Source organism: Heptranchias perlo, chromosome 25 (assembly GCF_035084215.1).
Source record: "Heptranchias perlo isolate sHepPer1 chromosome 25, sHepPer1.hap1, whole genome shotgun sequence".
NCBI lineage: Eukaryota > Metazoa > Chordata > Chondrichthyes > Hexanchiformes > Hexanchidae > Heptranchias > Heptranchias perlo.
Window position 1 is genome coordinate 9,319,062 of NC_090349.1, and position 18,645 is coordinate 9,337,706.

Consider the following 18,645-nt stretch of genomic DNA (forward strand, 5'->3'; position numbering starts at 1 on the left):
GAGAAGACATGGGCTCAGAACCAGTTTCTAATTTATGCCACATTGATCCTGTAACATGCTGGCCACTGCTCTTCATACATCCCATTCGAACACGAAACAGCAATTAAATCTGCTTTGCATAACAAAAACACAAGTGATCTGTTCTACAATATAACTTCTAAATCTTGCAGCATGGCTTTTCACATAACTCTCGACATCATTTCAATTGGATTGAATCTCCACTGTAATTACAATATTACGTAGAATTATGCAGAATTTACAGCACATAAACAGGCCATTCGGCTCAACTAGTCTGTACGGTGTCAATGCTCCACATGAGCCTCCTCCCACCCCACTTCATCTAACCCTATCGGCATGACCTTCTATTCCTTTCTCCCTCATGTACTTATCTAGCTTCCCCTTAAATGCATTCAATTATCTCTTTCACTCTGATATAGCAAATACTGTGTGTAATGAAACATTACAGAGCAATCCAGCAAAGCCCTTACCAGGAGATGTCCATGATTGATTTGTCAAATAATTCATGAATCACCACTAGTGGGCGCTTCAGGCACGTCAGCTGTGGAAACAGAAAGCTACGATGAAATCGAACAGTATAAAGCCTCAAGCTTCTGGCTGACTGCCAGGAGATGCTTCTTTGAATTACATAAACCATTTAAGATTATAGGATAGCACAGCAAAGCCAAACCAATTGAGCTGTTGCCCAACCACAAATGCTTGAGCTTTTATGTCAAAAAAGCAACAATTTCCATTGTTAGGAGCTCCATAAAAGAGGCATGGCCAGTTGGGGGATAGCAAGCTTTTTTAAAAAAAAGTTAAATGGGGGGCAATTAGACAAAATTAGCTACAATCGCTAATGGGAAAACATTCAAGAGGATTCAAAGGGACACTATTACTGAGCACTGTGGCAATAAAGGGTAGCAAGCAGGATCATATTTTATATATACACATGTGCAGCAAGTTATCCACTGGAATTCTTTGAAGAGATAATTAAATTAGATTACTGCTATCCAGTAATCTAATTTACTTAGATTTTTCAGAAGGCATTTGATAAAGTCCCATACATGAGGCTTTTAAGAACATAAGAAATAGGAGCAGGCGCAGGCCATCTGGCCCCTTGAGCCTGCTCCGCCATTCAACAAGATCATAGCTGATCTACTACCTCAACGCCATTTTCCTGCACCATCTCCACATCCCTTGATGCCTTTAATATCTAGAAATCTATTATCTCTTTTGAATGTACTCAATGGCTGAGCATCCTCTGGGATAGAGAATTCCAAAGATTCACCACCCTCTGAGTGAAGAAATTTCTCCTCATCTCAGTCCTAAATGGTCTACCCCTTATTCTGAGACTGTGACCCCTGGTTCTAGACTCCCCAGCCAGGGGAAACATCCTCCTTGCATCCACCCTGTCGAGCCCTGTAAGAATTTTGTATGTTTCAATGAGATCACCTCTCATTCTTCTAACTCTAGAGAATACAGGCCTAGTCGACTCAATCTCTCCTCATACGACAATCCCGCCATCCCAAGGCTCAGTCTAGTGAACCTTCATTGTACTCCCTCTATGGCAAGTATATCTTTTCTTATGTAAGACGACCAAAATTGTACACAATACTCCAGGTGCGGTCTTACCAAGGCCCTATATAATTGCAGTAAGACATCTTCACTACTGTACTCAAATCCTCTTGAAATAAATATACCATTTGCTTTCCTAATTGCTTGCTGCACCTGCATGTTAGCTTTCAGTGACTCATGTACAAGGACACCAAGGTCCCTTCGAACATCAACATTTCCCAATCTCTCACCATTTTAAAAAATACTCTATTTCTGTTTTTCCTACCAAAGTGGATAACTTCACATTTTTCCACATTATATTCCATCTGCCATGTTCTAGCCCACTCACTTAGCCTGTCTATATCCTCTTGAAGCCTTTTTGTATCCTCCTCACAACTCACATTCCCACCCAGTTTTGTGTCATCAGCAAACTTGGAAATATTACATTTGATCCCCTCAACCAAATCATGGATACAGATTGTGAATAGCTGGGGCCCAAGCACCAATCCCAGCAGTACCCCACTAGTCACAGTCTGCCAACCTGAAAAAGACCCATTTATTCCTAGTCTCTGTTTTCTGTCTGTTAAGCAATTCTCAATCCATGCCAGTATATTACCCCCAATTCCACGTGCTCTAACTTTGTTCAACAACCACCTTTGTGGGACCTGATCGAAAGCCTTCTGAAAATCCAAATCCACCACATCCACTGGTTCTCGCTATCTATTCTACTAGTTACATCCTCAAAGAACTACATTAGGTTTGTCAAACATGATTTCCCTTTCATAAATCCATGTTTACTCTGCCAAATCCTATTATTATTTTCTAAGTGTCCTGTTATCACATCCTTTATAATGGATTCTAGCATTTTCCCTACAACTGATGTCAGGCTAACAGGTCTGTAGTTCCCTGTTTTCTCTCTCCCTCCTTTCTTAAATAGTGGGGTTACATTTGCTACCAATCCAGTCTGCAGGAACCGTGGCAGAATCTATAGAATTTTGGAAGATGACAACCAATGCATCCACTATCTCTATAGTCACCTCTTTCAAAACCCTGGGATGTAGATCATCAGGTCCTTGGGATTTATCGACTTTTAGTCCCATTAATTTCTCTAGTACTATATTTTTTTACTAATACTAATTTCCTTCAGTTCCTCATTCTCACCAGAACCTTGGTTCTCTAGTATTTGAGAGGTTTTTTTGTGTCTAATTCCGTGATGACAGACACAAACTATTTGTTTAATTTCTCTGCCATTTCCTTATTCCCCATTATAAATTCTCCCGTCTCTGTCTGTAAGGGACCCACATTTGCCTTCGCCAGTCTTTTCCTTTTTACATACCTATAGAAGCTTTTACAGTCCGTTTTTATGTTTCTTGCTAGTTTACTCTCATATTCTATTTTCCCTTTATCAATTTCTTGGTCCTCCTTTGATGAATTCTAAAATGCTCAGGCTTACTGCTTTTTCTGGCAACTTTATATGCCTCTTTGATTTAACACTATCTTTAATTTCTCATTAGTCATGGTTGGACCACTTTTCCTGTTGGGTTTTTGTGCCTTAAAGTAATACATATTTGTTGCAAATTATGTATTAATTCTTTAAATGCTAGCCATTGCCTGTCTACCGTCATACCTTTTAATGTAGTTCTCCATTCAACCACAGCCAACTTGCACCTCATAACTGCGTAGTTTCCTTTGTTTAGATTTAAGACCCTAGCTTCAGATTGAACTACATCACTTTCAAACTTAACGAACAATTCTATCATATTATGGTCACTCTTCCCTAAGGGCTCCTTTACAACAAGATTATTAATTAACCTTTTCGCATTGCACAATACTAGATCTAAAATAGCCTGTTCCCTAGTTGGTTCCTCAACATACTGATCTAGAAAACCATCTCGTATACATTCCAGGAATTTGTCGTCCACAGTATTAGTGCCAATTTGGTTTGCCCAATCTACGTGTAGATTAAAGTCTCCCATGATTACTGTATTACCCTCGTTACATGCACTTCTAATTGCCTGCTTTATACCGTGCCCTACATTACCACTGCTGTTTGGTGGCTTATAAGCAACAATGTTTTCTGCCCCCTACCGTTCCTTAGCTCCACCCAAACTGATACGACATCTTGATCTTCTGAGCCAAGATCCTTTCTCACTATTGTACTGATCTCATCCTTTATTAACAGCGCCACCCCACCTCCTTTTCCTTTTTGCCTGTCCTTCCTAATTGTCGAATATCCTTGAATATTCAGTTCCAGCCTTGGTCACCCTGCAGCCACATCTCTGTAATGGCTATTAGATCATACCCATTTACTTCTATTTGTGCCGTCAATTCATCTACCTTGTTGCAAATGCTGCGTGCGTTCAGATAAGGTGCCTTTAATTTTGCCTTTTTAACATTTTTTCCTATTTTGACCTTATTTGCTGCTGGCCTTTGTTTCCGCTGTCTTCCAATTTCACTTACTACTTTTCTACCTTCCACTTCCAGCTTTGTTACTCTCCCTTCTGAATCTCCTCTCAGGTTCCCATCCCCTGCCAAGTTAGTTTAAACCCTCCCTAACAGCATTGGCAAACCTCCACGCAAGGATATTGGTCCCGGCCCTGTTGAGGTGCAACCCGTCCAGCTTGTACAGGTCCCACCTCCCCCAGAACCGGTCCCAATGCACCAGGAATCTAAAGCCCTCCCTCCTGCACCATCTCTCCAGCCACGCATTCATCTGCTCTATCCTCCTATCTCTAGGCTCACTAGCACGAGGCACTGGGAGTAATCCGGAGATTACTACCCTTGAGATCCTGCTTGATAATCTCTTTCTTAACGCCTTAAATTCTGCCTGCAGGAACTCATCCCTCTTTCTACCTATGTCGTTGGTACCGATATGGACCACGACCTCTGGCTGTTCACCCTCCCCCCTCAGAATGTTATGCAGCTGCTCAGTGACATCTATGACCCTGGCACCAGTGAGGCAACAGACCATCCTGGAATCACGTCTGCGGCCATAAGATCATTTAGGTTCATATGACTAATGGCAAATTAGCTTGCTGGATTAAAAAAAATCTGATTTGGCAATGGAAAGCCAAAGGGATATTAAAGTGGAAACAGTTGTCTCAGGGGAAGGTGACTAGTGGAGATCTACAGGATCTTGTTATGGACAAACAAACTTGTATTATAAAATAGTATACGGTAGATTTATAGCTCACATTGAAAATTATTTCTACAACATGCAGTTTATTTGAATAACATAAACTAAAATTTGTCTGATTGCACTCCTGTGAAGAGCCTAGTGTTAAAGGTGCTATATTAATGCAAGTAGTTGTTGTAATGCAAGTAGTTGTTGTAATGCGATTCTTGTATGTTGGAGATTCTATCTAAACAAACTTCAATCCAAGTTCAATAATCAATGCTGTCTCTCTATACAGTACTTGAAACTGAAGTTCACTTTGTGTGTTACTTTTCTCAGGGAACTCTTAAATTTTCTGATATTGGCAATCCTGGCAGTTGCTAGCCCATTTAGTTCCCTGTGAAGGGTTCCATGATTCAGAAGAACAGAAAATATCAGAAAGTGTTGGAATTAAACCAGACAACATTTATATAGCAACATTAACATAGAAAAACATCCCAAGGCACTTCAGAGGGGTGTAATCAGACAAAAACTGACAGAGGCAAAGAAGGAAGTATTAGGAGGGGTGAGTAAAAGCTTGATCAAAGATTTAGGATTTTTTTTTATATTCATGCAGGGAAGGTGGGCATCGCTGGCAAGGCCAGCGTTTACTGCCCATCCCTAATTACCCTAGAGAAGGTGGTGGTAAGCCACCTTCTTGAACAGAGTGGCTTGCTCGGCCATTTCAGAGGGCAGTTAAGAATCAACCAGATTGCTGTGGGTTTAGAGTCACATAGGCCAGACCAGGTAAAGACAGCAGGTTTCCTTCCCTAAAGGATATTAGTGAACCAGATGGGTCTTTAATGACAATCCGATAGTTTCATGGTCACCGTTACTGATACTAACACTAACTTTTTATTCCAGGTTTTAAGGAGGGTCTTAAAGTGGGAGAAAGAGCTGAAGAGCCAGAGAGGTTTAAGGAGGGAATTCCAGAGTTTAGGGCGTAGACAGCTGAAAGCACAGGAGCCAAAGGTGGGGCGAAGGAAATGGGGGAGGCCAGAGTTGGAGGAACACAGAGTTCTTGGAACGTTGTAGGGCTGGAGAAGGTTACAGAGATAGGGAGGATCGAGGCCATGAAGAGACTCGAACACTGAGGCATTGGGGGACCAGGATTCAATGTAAGTCAGCGAGCACAAAGGTAATGAGTGAGCTAGACTTGATGCAGGTTAGGAAATCGGCAGCAGAGTTTTGGATGAGCTGAAGTTTATGGAGGGTGGAGAATGAGACGCCGGCCAGGAGGGCATTGGAATAGTCGAGTCTGGAGGTGACAAAGGCATTGATGAGGGTTTTGGCAGCAGATGAGCTGAGGTCGGGGCTGTGACGGGCGATGTTATGGAGGAAATAGGCAGTCTTTGTGATGGAGAGGATATGGGGCCGGACACTCAGCTCAGGGTCAAATAGGACGCCAAGGCTGCGAACAATCTGGTTCAGCCTGAGACAGTTGTCAGCAAGGGTATGGAGTTTGTGGTGGGGACCGAAGACTAAGTTTAACTGGAGGAAATTTCAGCTCATCCAGGGCTGGATGTTGGATGAGCAGGCTGACAACATAGAGACAGTGGAGGGGTCTAAAGAGGTGGTGGAAGGTAGAAGCTGGATTTCATCAGCAGATGGATCTTGGATTGTCTAAGCTCCAGCTGCACCATTTTCACAACTGGTCTATGAAGTCACTACCAGAGTGAGGAAAAGTGCACACAGTCGCAATGCAAAACGAATATATTTCATCATTCTTGAAACATCATTCCAGAAAGCAGGCATCCAGGACTCAGAACTTACCCAAACGGAGAGGGACCGGTCCTTACTCCCCACCGCGCAACAACAATAAGGACAGCTCGGCTTATTGGAGCTTCCATTCCGTGGCTTCTTCTTGAAGATTTTGGGGTTAAATTTCTGCAGATGGGAATAGAAGAGGAAAGCTATCAGTATCAGATCAACAAGAGGCAGCTGCACATCCAAAGGATTAGGAAGCTGCTAATTCCTCACATGATCTTCAGAGATCAGGTGACAATATTTCTGATCAGCACCGTCCCCAGACACACAACAGCCTTTGGGGCACACCTCAGCTGCCAGTGCACTTCACTGCTGTGGTAACTATGTGAAAGGATTACCAGCAGTGTTTATAATTCATGCAGTGGTACAATTACAAACAAGCAGGGAACCTTGAGCAGTGAGGAGAGTCTCTACAGCTTAATGATCTTTCACCAGTTATTCATGTTCAAGAATATATTATGCTTGACAACACATGAAACTATAACTGACCACAAATGTTTATTAAAATGTTACCATAACTGCAATAACCAAATTGTAATAAATAAGAGTTGGACAGGCTGAGTTTACTCCCAGATGACCCTCTTCCCATTTACAGTTAGAGGCAGCCTGTCTGTCCAGTAGTTAACAAAGAATTATTCCCTGCACTCATCTCATTGTTTGTAGTGAACAGCCAAATCCCAGCTTGTCATTTGTGGTGAGTCACTGAAGAACCAGTTCCCAGCGACTCTGCCATCAGGACCCACCTTGCACATCTGCAAGAATGGCTGAGGCAGGAATCTCTCCGCACAGAGCTAATTAAAATTAATACCTTTTTTTTATTCATTCATGGGATGTGGGTGTCGCTGGCAAGGCCAGCAATTATTGCCCATCCTTAATCGCCCTCGAGAAGGTGGTGGTGAGCCACCTTCTTGAACCGCTGCAGTCCGTTTGGTGAAGGTTCTCCCACAGTGCTACAAGGGAATGCACTCCTAACAACAATTAGATAAATACTCCATCATTCCAATGAGGGCAATGTTAATCCTTCACCTGAATGCAATATGAGCAAGAAGGAAAACAGTGTGCAGAACATTATTGCAGCACCACTGAAAGAAACCAAAACTATGCGGTGTGCAGCATTGGAAAACAATTACATCGTCTCTCAGCACACTACTACCATCTCTTCATTATGCCCTTCTGCATTCTTCTTGCCTGAACGTAAAGACGTCGTGATATATAAGACAGACTTCTCCCTATCCCTCCCCCACAGTGCCCAGAGCCAAGTCACATTGCTTTTCAATTCAGTTATGTGGAGTTCAATAGTCAAGCTAACACTATTTAATTGAAACGGCCAGGGAAAGTAACATCGTTACCTGGTATTTGAATGGCAATGGGGCAGTTCCAACAACTGAACCTTGGATATCAAATCAGAGACTTTGGTAAAAATGGTGCGCAATTGTGCAACCACACGACACCCCTACCTTCCTTCTTTCACACAAATATTTAATTAAATGGACTTCGATCATTGTTTTTTTTTTAATCATTCGTTCATGGGATGTGGGTGTCACTGGCAAGGCCAGCATTTATTGCCCATCCCTAATTGCCCTTGAGAAGGTGGTGGTGAGCCGCCTTCTTGAACCGCTGCAGTCCGTGTGGTGAAGGTTCTCCCACAGTGCTGCTGGGAAGGGAGTTCCAGGATTTTGACCCAGCCACGATGAAGGAACGGCAATATATTTCCAAGTCGGGATGGTGTGAGACTTGGAGGGGAACATGCGGGTGGTGTTGTTCCCATGTGCCTGCTGCCCTTGTTCTTCTAGGTGGTAGAGGTCGTGGGTTTGGGAGGTGCTGTCGAAGAAACCTTGGCGAGTTGCTGCAGTGCATCCTGTAGCTGGTACACTCTGCAGCCACGTTACGCCAGTGGTGAAGGGAGTGAATGTTTAGGGTGGTGGATGGGGTGCCAATCAAGCGGGCTGCTTTGTCCTGGATGGTGTCGAGCTTCTTGAGTGTTGTTGGAGCTGCACTCATCCAGGCAACTGGAGAGTATTCCATCACACTCCTGACTTGTGCCTTGTCGATGGTGGAAAGGCTTTGGGGAGTCAGGAGGTGAGTCACTCGCCGCAGAATACCCAGCCTCTGACCTGCTCTTGTAGCCACAGTATTTATGTGGCTGGTCCAGTTTAGTTTCTGGTCAATGGTGGGGGATTCAGCGATGGTAATGCTGTTGAATGTCAAGGGGTGGTGGTCATTGCCTTGCACTTGTCTGGCGCGTATGTTACTTGCCACTTATCAGCCCAAGCCTGTCTGCTGGAGAAAATGGTTTATTACAACTGCTGGAAACAGGTTGTTTAGGGACCAACTATAAATAAGGCATAAATGGAATGGTTAATCAAGGTATAGGTGGAATGGTTAAACACGGTATAGATGGAGTTAGGTCACAGATCAGCCATGAACTCATTGAATGGCAGAATAGGCGTGAGCAGCTAAATGGCCTACAACTGTTCCTATGTTCCTAGATGGAATGGTTAAACAAGGTGTAAATGGAATAGATAAACAATCTCTTTTGGGGACAGATTGTTTGTCCAGTGACCAAGTGGGAGAGAGTGACAAAGTTAATAAACTGGAAAACATGCCATCTTATAGCACCCTGTAAATAAGAGGAGTCACACAAAAGGGACAATCAAATTCAGAATTAGTCAGTCTCGGCTAACAGTAATGATACAGGGCTCTATTCACCGGCCCAACTTCAGCACCATTTAAAAACATCCCAGATAAAATGGAGGGCTCTTACTGTTGATCTCACTGCTATTATAACCGCCTGGCATTCATGAACACAAAGTCAGGGCCATATTTACCCTGGAAGAGATGGCAGCTGGAAAGTATGGTGAATGCCCTCTAAAATAAAACATATCTCAACAATACAGTCTCTGAATCTTCTTTACAGGTTAAGGAGATGTTATTAAATTATTACATGATCTGCTCAGCTAAGAGAGAATCCACCAGCAAGTCAGAGCTTCCGAACCTCTGCACCAATCACTCGTTAATGATTACTTTAGTCGTTGTGTAGTACTCAGTCCTGTAACAGGAATGTGTTGGAGAATAACTCGAGAGTTCCCAGCACATTGTGCTGTTAAGACCAAGCAGGATGCATTGGAAAACAAAGTGTAAAATTAAATCAATCCAAAGGTTTGTATCAATCAGAGCTATTGAAAGTTATGTAAATTGGCTGGGGGGGGCGGCAGGGGTAGAATACTGGAGATGTTGGTTTGGACTCAGGGTCTGCTCTCGTCCAGAGAGGATTACAATAACTGTATAGGAAATGAATTCGGACAGATTCCATCTTGCCTTGAGAATGCCAACAGACTACCGTTGTTCAAATGGCCTCGTCCCTCCCTAGCTCTCCTCCAGCCCTAGAACCCTCAGAGATTTCTGTGTTCCTCCACTTCCTTCGTCTCACCAATGGCGGTCATGCTTTCAGCTTTCTTGACCCTGAACTCTGGAATTCCCTCCATAAACCTCTCCTCCTTTAAGATGCTCCTTCAAACCTACCTCCACGACCAAGCTTTTGGTCTTTCTAATGTCTCCTTCTTTGGTCCAGTGTCAATATTTGTCTAATTCTGCTCCCATAAAGCACCAGGGGATATTTTACTATGTTAAAGGCATTATATAAATGCATGTTGTTGTTGTAGTTATTGATGTGTCGAAGTCAGACCAATTTGCCCCAACCATCAGTGAGTAAATGCATCACAGGATGTGGCACTGAGCCATACACATCAGGAAGGTACCAAGTTCACTCCCTGGCCTGCGCTGATAGCTGATCTCAGCTAAGGCTGACACCGGGGTCAATTGAATGCTGGGGGTGGGATGAAGAAATTCTGCTACAATGGAAGGCCAAAGGCTCAACAGTTGGGAGTTTGATGGCAATATGGGGTATGTGGGTAGTGAGGGATACAAGGCAGTGCTCAGAGATGGCCATGTCCATGATTGAGACAATGGGAGTAAAGAGGCCATGTGAGATGGCATGGTCGAGGAGGTGGCCGTGAATAAGGGAGGGAGGGAGAGGTCGAGGAAAGACAGTGAAATCAGAAGAGAAAGCGCAAGATGATTTGAGGTGGAGATTGACATTACCGAAGATGAGGGGTTGCTCAGTGCAGAGGTTGAGGGAGGAAGCAAGAGAGGATATCTCAATGAGAAACTAGGAGTAGAGCTTGGGGATCAATAGAAAATGAAGATTTTAAAAGAGAGGTAGAATAAGATGAGATGCTTGAAGGAGAAGATACCAGAGAAGTAGGGGGCTGGGGTGGGGGGGGGGGGGTGGGAGGTGGAGTGGAGAGACGAAGGTGTAATTTGGTGATAAGGGCCACACCACCACCGAGGTGGTTTGGGCACCGCAGATGGTGGAAAGTGTAGCCCGGGGGGAGGGTGGGGGGCAGAGACTTCAGTGAGGGGCAAGGCATCGCCACCCCCACCCATAAGCAGTCAAAAGCATGATGACAATGCAATCATCCACAATAGGGTCATGGATGGCAAAGGGCCAATTATAGCCTACTAATATTCACTGGTCCAGGCTAACACCTGAAGAGTACCACCAGGCGAACTTCACCCACAAAACCATAAACAAGCACAGAGGTTTACAAACCGGGGTCCCAGAACCCAGAGATCTTTGAGGGCATCGGATTTTTCATTTTTGTTGTTCTCGAGGGCAATTAGGGATGGGCAATAAATGCTGGCCTTGCCAGCGACACCCACATCCCGTGAACGAATTAAAAAAAAAAAAAAATTATTGATTTGCTGATTATTTCCAATCACTGTATCCAAATAATACATATATTCTGCAATGACAGCACTGTTATCCTTTGGGTATCCTCCATAGATATGGGGGTGGTACCAGAGGACTGGAGAATTGCAAATGTTACAACCTTGTTCAAAAAAGGGTGCAAGGATAAACCTGGCAACGACAGGCCAGTCAGTTTAACCTCAGTAGTGGGGAAGCTTTTAGGAACAATAATTCAGGACAAAATTAAAAGTCACTTGGACAAGTGTGGAATAATAAAGGAAAGCCAGCATGGATTTGTTAAAGGCAAATCGTGATTAACTAACTTGATTGAGTTTTTTGATGAGGTAACAGAGAGGACTGCTGAGGGCAATGCAGTTGATGTGTATATGGACTTTGAAAAGGTGTTTGATAAAGTGCCGCATAATAGGCTTGTCAGCAAAATTGAAGCCCATGGAATAAAAGGGGTACTGGCAGCATGGATACGAAATTGGCTAAGGATAGGAGCAGAGAGTATTGGTGAACTGTTGTTTTTCAGACTGGAGGAAGATATACAGTGAGGTCGGTACTAGGACCACTGCTTTTTTTGGATATTATTGATGACGTGGACTTGGGTGTACAGGCACAATTACAAAATTTGCAGATGACAAAATTTGGAAGTGTAATCAACAGTGAGGAGGATAGTAATAGACTTCAAGAGGATATAGGCAGGATAGTGGAATGGGCAGACACATGGCAGATGAAATTTAACCCAGGGAAGTACAAAGTGATATATTTTGGAAGGAAGAATGAGGAGAGGCAATATAAACTAAATGGTACAATTCTAAAGGGGGTGCAGGAACAGAGAGACCTGGAGGAATATGTGCAAAATCTTTGAAGGTGGCAGGACAGGTTGAAAAAGCGATTAAAAAAGCACACGGGATCCTGGGCTTTATAAATAGAGGTATAGAGTACAAAAGCAAAGAAGTTATGTTGAACCTTTATAAAACACTGGTTTGGCCACAACTGGAGTATTGTGTCCAATTCTGGGCACCGCACTTTGTGAAGGATATGAACTCCTTAAAGAGGGTGCAGAAAAGATTGACTGGAATGGTTCCAGAGATGAGGGACTTCAGTTACGTGGATAGACTGGAGAAGCTAGTGTTGTTCTCCTTAGAGCAGAAAAGGTTAAGAAGAGATTTGATAGAAGTGTTCAAAATCACAAAGGGTTTAGATAAAGTAAATAAAGAGAAACTGTTACCATTGGCGGATGCGTCGAGAACCAGAGTACACAGATTTAAGGTGATTGGCAGAAGAACCAAAGGCAACACGAGGAAAAACTTTTTTATGCAGCGAGTAGTTTTGACCTGGAATGCACTGCCTGAAAGGGTGGTGGAAGCAAATTCAATTGTGGCTTTCAAAAAGGAATTGGATAAATACTTGAAGGGAAAAAATTTGTAGGGCTTCAGGGAAAGAGCAGGGGAATGGGACGAACTGGATTGCTCTTACAAAAGCCTGCATGGGCTCGATGGGCCGAATGGCCTCCTTCTGTGCTGTAAGCATCTGAGATTCTGTGTAGTTGACACTGTCTTTTAGAAGGTAGGACAGGGATCTCCAGGAATGTGTCAATATTTGCAATGTCCATAATGGCAAGTTTGAAAACCATTGCCCTAGCATGAGCGAGCAATTCCAGGGAGCGAGGACTCGGCTTAATAAATCAGAGGAAGATTTACAGGAGCCAAAAAGTAAGTCATAACTCCTGAATCCAGTTTTTGATAGATACACAAAGAGGAGCACAAAACTACACTCATACAAAACAAAAACATAAGAAATAGGAGCGGGAGTAGGCAATACGGCCCCTCGAGCCTGCTCCGCCATTCAATAAGATCATGGCTGATTTACTACCTCAACTCCACTTTCCCGCCCTATCCCCATATCCCTTGATTCTCAGTGTCCAAAAATCCGTCGATCTCAGTCTTGAATATACTCAACGATTGAGCATCACAGTCCTCTGGGTCGAAAATTCCAAAGATTCACAACCCTCTAAGTGAAGAAATTTCTCATCTCAGTCCTAAATGGCCGACCCTGTATTTTGAGACTATGACCCCTGGTTCTGGACTCTCCAACCAGGGGAAAACTGCCTCTCAGCATCTACCCTGTCAAGCCCTCGAAGAATCTTTTACATTTCAATGAGATCACCTCTTATTCTTCTAAACTCGAGAATATAGGCCCATTCTACACAATCTCTCCTCATAGGACAACCCTCTCATCCCAGGAATCAATCTGGTGAACCTTTGTTGCAGCCCCTCTAAGGCAAGTATATCCTTCATTAGGTAAGGAGACCAAAACTGTACACAGGTGTGGTCTCACCAGAGCCCTACAAAATTGCAGCAAGACTTCCTTACTCTTGTACTCCAACCCCCTTGCAATAAAGGCTAGCATAACATTTGCCACCTTAATTGCTTGCTGTACCTGCATGTTGTAAACAATTTTACAACACCAAGTTATAGTCCAGCAATTTTATTTTAAATTCACAAGCTTTCGGAGATTTCCTCCTTCCTCAGGCAAATGTTTAGGTTATCTCCACATCATACCTGCATGTTAACTTTCTGTGATTTGTGTCCAAGGATACCCAAATCCCTCTAAACAACATCTTAGTCTCTCACCTTTTAAAAAATATTCTGCTTTTCTATTCTTCCTACCAAAGTGGATAATTTGACATTTCCCCACATTTTACTCCATCTGCCACCTTCTTTCCCACTCACTTAACCTGTCTAGATTCCTTTGCAGCTTCTTTACGTCCTCCTCACAGCTTACTTTCCCACCTAGCATTGTATGGTCAGCAAACTTGGATACATTACACTCTGTCCCCTCGTCTAAGTCTTTGGTATATATTGTAAACAGCTGAGGCCCAAGCACTGATCCCTGTGGCACCCCACTAATTACAACCTGCCAACCCAAATATGACCCGTTTATTCCTACTCTGTTTTCTGTCCATTAACCAATCCTAAATCCATGCTAATATATTACCCCCAATCCCATGAGCCCTAATCTTGTGTAACAACCTTTTGTGTGGCACCTTATCGAATGCCTTTTGAAAATGCATCTTTCATGCTGTTTTCTCCCTACCAGCTGAAAAATATATTTATATGTATCCTACAATTTCATTCTTCCTCCCATTCTTTTCTCTCCCCTCCCCAAAACAGAATGCATATTTATATACAGTGCACACTTATAAATTACACTCTTCCAAACTGTTTCCTGCAGGGTTCAAAAGGTCAGAACTCTTACCACCACAGTCACTGCTTTCCGATGGCCAACGAAATCCATGTTTGTTTTCCAGCCATCCCGCTCAATGATCTGCGCTGTGGGGCCCGAGTTGTTCATTGCGTGAGCAGATACAAGGTAATGGCCATCCGGGGACCAGCTTAACCGCAGCACGTGCGTCGTGCCTGCACACTGCAGAGAGATGAAACAGTCACATGGACCGTGACCCTGCGTAGCCACAAAAACCATGCTAACACGAGCCAATCTGCACCAATTACCATGGCAATAATGGAACAATCACAAGTCTCGTCATCAACCTAACTCCACTGAAATACTAACACATCAGGTTATCTTGTAATTCCTTCAAGAGAGCATTAACTGGTTTGGTATTTGACCAACACATTTCCAAATATGAATTGACTTCTAATGGCAACCTGAAAGAAGTCTTTGCTAATAATTCATTCAAAAATTCCTGAAGAATAACAGGGGGCAATTTTCGGGTGACCAATTCCATCAGGCGCCTCAGCCAACCACCCACCCGATGGGATCAGTCCAAGGCTCAAACAATGCTGATAGTCAGGTATCATTTCCATACCACTGCAAGCTGTTTGCGCAATTTGAGCAGCTCGCTGATCAGAGAGGGATAAAATCCAGGGCTCGAATATGCAGCCCAGCTGGTGCAGGTAGGCGAAGTGGGAGGCGATCACAAGGGAGGGCCACAAAGGGCCGATTTTTGAAGGACTACAAGGAGCAGTGATCTACGCCTGACTCAAAAAAATCACTTTTAAAACCTGAAACATGTTTGATTTTGAGCGGCCTGCCGTGATCCCTTTAAGGACCACTGGTTCAGCTGCTCAATGCCATTGTACCAATGGGCAGAGCATGTGTTAGGCTAATACTGAAATAAGATTCCAGCCTGTTTCTGGTGTGGGGGCCCTGGCCATCTATTTTAAGGCCTAATCGAAAATAGAGTCTCGGGACACCAATTGGCAAGCAAATTTTTTTTTTAAATTTCATCTGCTGACCGCCCCGATGTTCAGCATGAATGGGACGATAGGGGGAGGGAAAGAGGGCAGAAGAGATGCTGGTGGCATGATGGCTGCCCATAGTTTGCTACTTCTAACAAGTGACAAAAAGCAACAAAGAACTGCACAGCCCCAGGACAATGATTCAGACATTTGTTGAAAACACGTACTTCATCGAAGGGTTTAGTGATGTTGGTCTCCAGCTGCCAATCCATGGTTCTCCACACTTTTAAGCTCCGGTCATCAGCTTGTGATGCAATGTATTTCCCAACAGGATCCCAGGTGAGGCCCTTCACCAGGCCAGAGTGACCCCGTAACGTTGCAATGATCTCTGCAAGGAAGGGAGTTGTTTAGTCGTCTTTGAAGCTTACAACTTTCCAAATGAATGAGATCCTGTGCTGTATGCGTAACCTATGTGACCAACAGTAAATTTTATACATAACGTTCAATCATGACTGCGATGGATTCACAGGAAACAAGTCCTGCATGGGTTTGAGACAAAGAATGTCTTTGCTGAAACTAATTGTTCAATGCTGCTTCATGAGGGAGTTCTGTTCACTCTAGTTCCAGTCCTGCTGCCCTTAATGAACCTGTTCGTCAATTCAAAGCCAACTTCCAAACTTACCTGGGAACTTCAGAGCATTCCAGATAACAACGGTGTTATCTATACTGCAGGAGGAGAGCCAGGCGTCGTGGGGTGACCAGGCCAGGTCCATCACATCTAGAACATAGACACAATCCTCAGTCAGTGTGCTGTACATCAGGACTGCTATGTGTGACATACAAGGTGCAGCCAAGAAAGGGATCCTCAGTCAATAAAATGTGCTATTACCATTTTAAAGCAATATATACACATTAGTGAATTTTTATGCTCATCAAGCTGAAGGATGCCAACACTGGGGAACGAAGGTTTTTGTACTCTGTGCATCCAAGATCACCTTGAAGCGCTCCCAAATCAAATGACCAAGATGCACAGCGTGAAGCTCCCTATAATTTTCCATGTTACAAGAGGTAGCCATGCTGCAGCTAGAGAGGAACCGTGAGGCAGAGGAGGCGACATAGGTGTATATCCTTTGTGGGGGGGATGCGCGAAGTGGAGGACTCCGGTAGAGGCCAGAGGCCTTGCGGGAAACTGCTGGGTATTTGACGTGCTCCAATAGGCACACAGTGCTGGATACCTTGTTACAGACAAAAATGGCCACAAAAAGGTGGGAAATCAAAGGAGACACCACAACATGAAGCAGCAAATGGTTACCTGCTGAGAATGGGAGGTGGAAAAGAAATGAGCTCCAAGTGTAGTTGTATATCTTTATATATCAATCATTAGAGGAACACATAGCTTTTTGTCCCAAATTGCAGGTCAAAGTGGAAGTGGTGGAGATGATTTTGGAAAGAGTGAGTGGCCTGAGGTCATGCTTTTCATTGGAACCAATGACATAGGGAAGAACAGTGGTGGAGGTGCTGCAAAAGGAGTTTGAATTAGGTATTAGTTTAAAAAGCAGGACCTCCAGGGTATTGATCTCAGGATTTATCCCAATGTCAGGCACTAGGGCAAGACAATGCTTGTCTTGATAGATGGTTATAGAGGGAGGGTTTCAGATGTTTAGGGCATGGAGGCGAGTTATGGGCCGGGGACAACTCAACAGGTGGGATGGGATTCATCCAAACCGAAACAGCACCAATGTCCTCACACAGAGGGAATTTACTATTTAGCAGGGTAGGGCAAATCTTAAGAGCATATGCTTGACCACTTCCCATAAGTATAGTGAAAGGGCAAAGCAGTCTAAAACTGTACGCTCAGGTGGGGTATAGCGTGAAGTACCGAGGGAAGTTAGGAGAGAGGTTAAGGAGAAGGAAAGAAGAAAAAAAAGTTATTGAGGGCTACAAGTGTGTCAGCATGGCAATACTTTATTTCTATTGCTTTGCACATTCGAATAGAAGAGCGGGAAACGAGAGGCACTAGAATGGGTATGATGCTGTAGCCTGGACAGAACTTGGCTTCAAACAGGGTAAGAGTGGGATGTACCTGGTTACGGAAATTTTGGGAGAGATAAAAGGAGGGGGAAAAAAAAGATATGGGGTGGTCTTGATAATTAAAGGCAAGGGGTGGATGGGGAGAATTTCCACTGTGGTTCTCCCATTGTAACTTTGCCTGAAAATCGGCAGAAACCCTGGAGAAGCAGCATTAACGGGAATTTTTGGCCATTTGCACCGTTTTACCGGGGGTTCTGCCGATCACCCAACAGAGGACAACTGTGGAAATTCCAGGCAACGATTTCAGCAATGGACAGGAAAGTGCTAAATTGATGAGGGTAATAAGACAGAGGCTGCCTATCGTGAGTTAAGAACTAAACAACCTGTTATTAGACTGGGAGTGCATTAAAGACTGAATAACTGAGGAAAAGATTTGTTGGCAATTGAGAGAGGTTTGCAGTAGTAACTGTTGTGATGGTGGGATAAGCAGGGCAAGAAAGGGATCCGAAGATAGAGCAGCACTTGGGAAATAGCGACCATAGCTAGTTAGGTTGACATTGAAAACACGCGAAGAGTCTAAGATAAAAGGTGCTGGACTAGAAATGAGCTAATTTCAGTGCGATGAAAGGGAACATAGCACAGATTAATTGGTTGGAAAAATTAGCAAATCGAACACAAAGACCAACAATGGGAGCAATTTAAATACGATAGATCAGGTACAAATTAAATATATTCCAACTAGGATAAAGGAAGTACATCAAAGGGAGGGATTCCATGGATAGAGAGATTATATTAGAAAACAATATTTTTTTTTAAAAAGGCACAATATAGATGATATAACACAGAATAAAACAATGAGAATTGTAATAGGTATGGAAAGAAAGCAAAAGGAAATTAGGAAGGCTAAGAAAAGTATGAAAGGAAACTGACAGTCAATATAAAAGGAAAATGTAAAGAGCTTTTAAAAGCACATAAGAAGTAAAAAGATAGTCAAAGAAGGAATGGGATCACTTACAGACATAGGGAGCCAACTTGTATTTGAGGGTGACTTGGAAATGCTTACTAAATATGTTGGATCAGTTTTTAGAGGAAGGTGAAAGTGAGATTGTAGAAGAATGAGTAGGATGTGAAAGAGTCATGAATGAAGATAAATATTCAAAAGGACATTGTATTAAAAA

General features: G+C 43.4%; 1 protein-coding gene across 3 annotated transcripts in view; it reads right to left on the reverse strand.

Annotated features, from left to right (window-relative positions):
• hira (histone cell cycle regulator a) overlaps nt 1-18,645 on the reverse strand; it is a 103,724-nt gene that overhangs the window by 65,873 nt on the left and 19,206 nt on the right. For all 3 annotated transcript variants that reach the window (XM_068005537.1, XM_068005538.1, XM_068005539.1), the window contains 5 exons: nt 16,119-16,214; nt 15,664-15,824; nt 14,493-14,660; nt 6,482-6,595; nt 489-559 (listed from right to left, as the gene is read on the reverse strand). In XM_068005537.1, the coding sequence (XP_067861638.1) occupies nt 489-559; nt 6,482-6,595; nt 14,493-14,660; nt 15,664-15,824; nt 16,119-16,214 (610 nt within the window). The remainder of the gene's footprint in view (nt 1-488; nt 560-6,481; nt 6,596-14,492; nt 14,661-15,663; nt 15,825-16,118; nt 16,215-18,645) is intronic.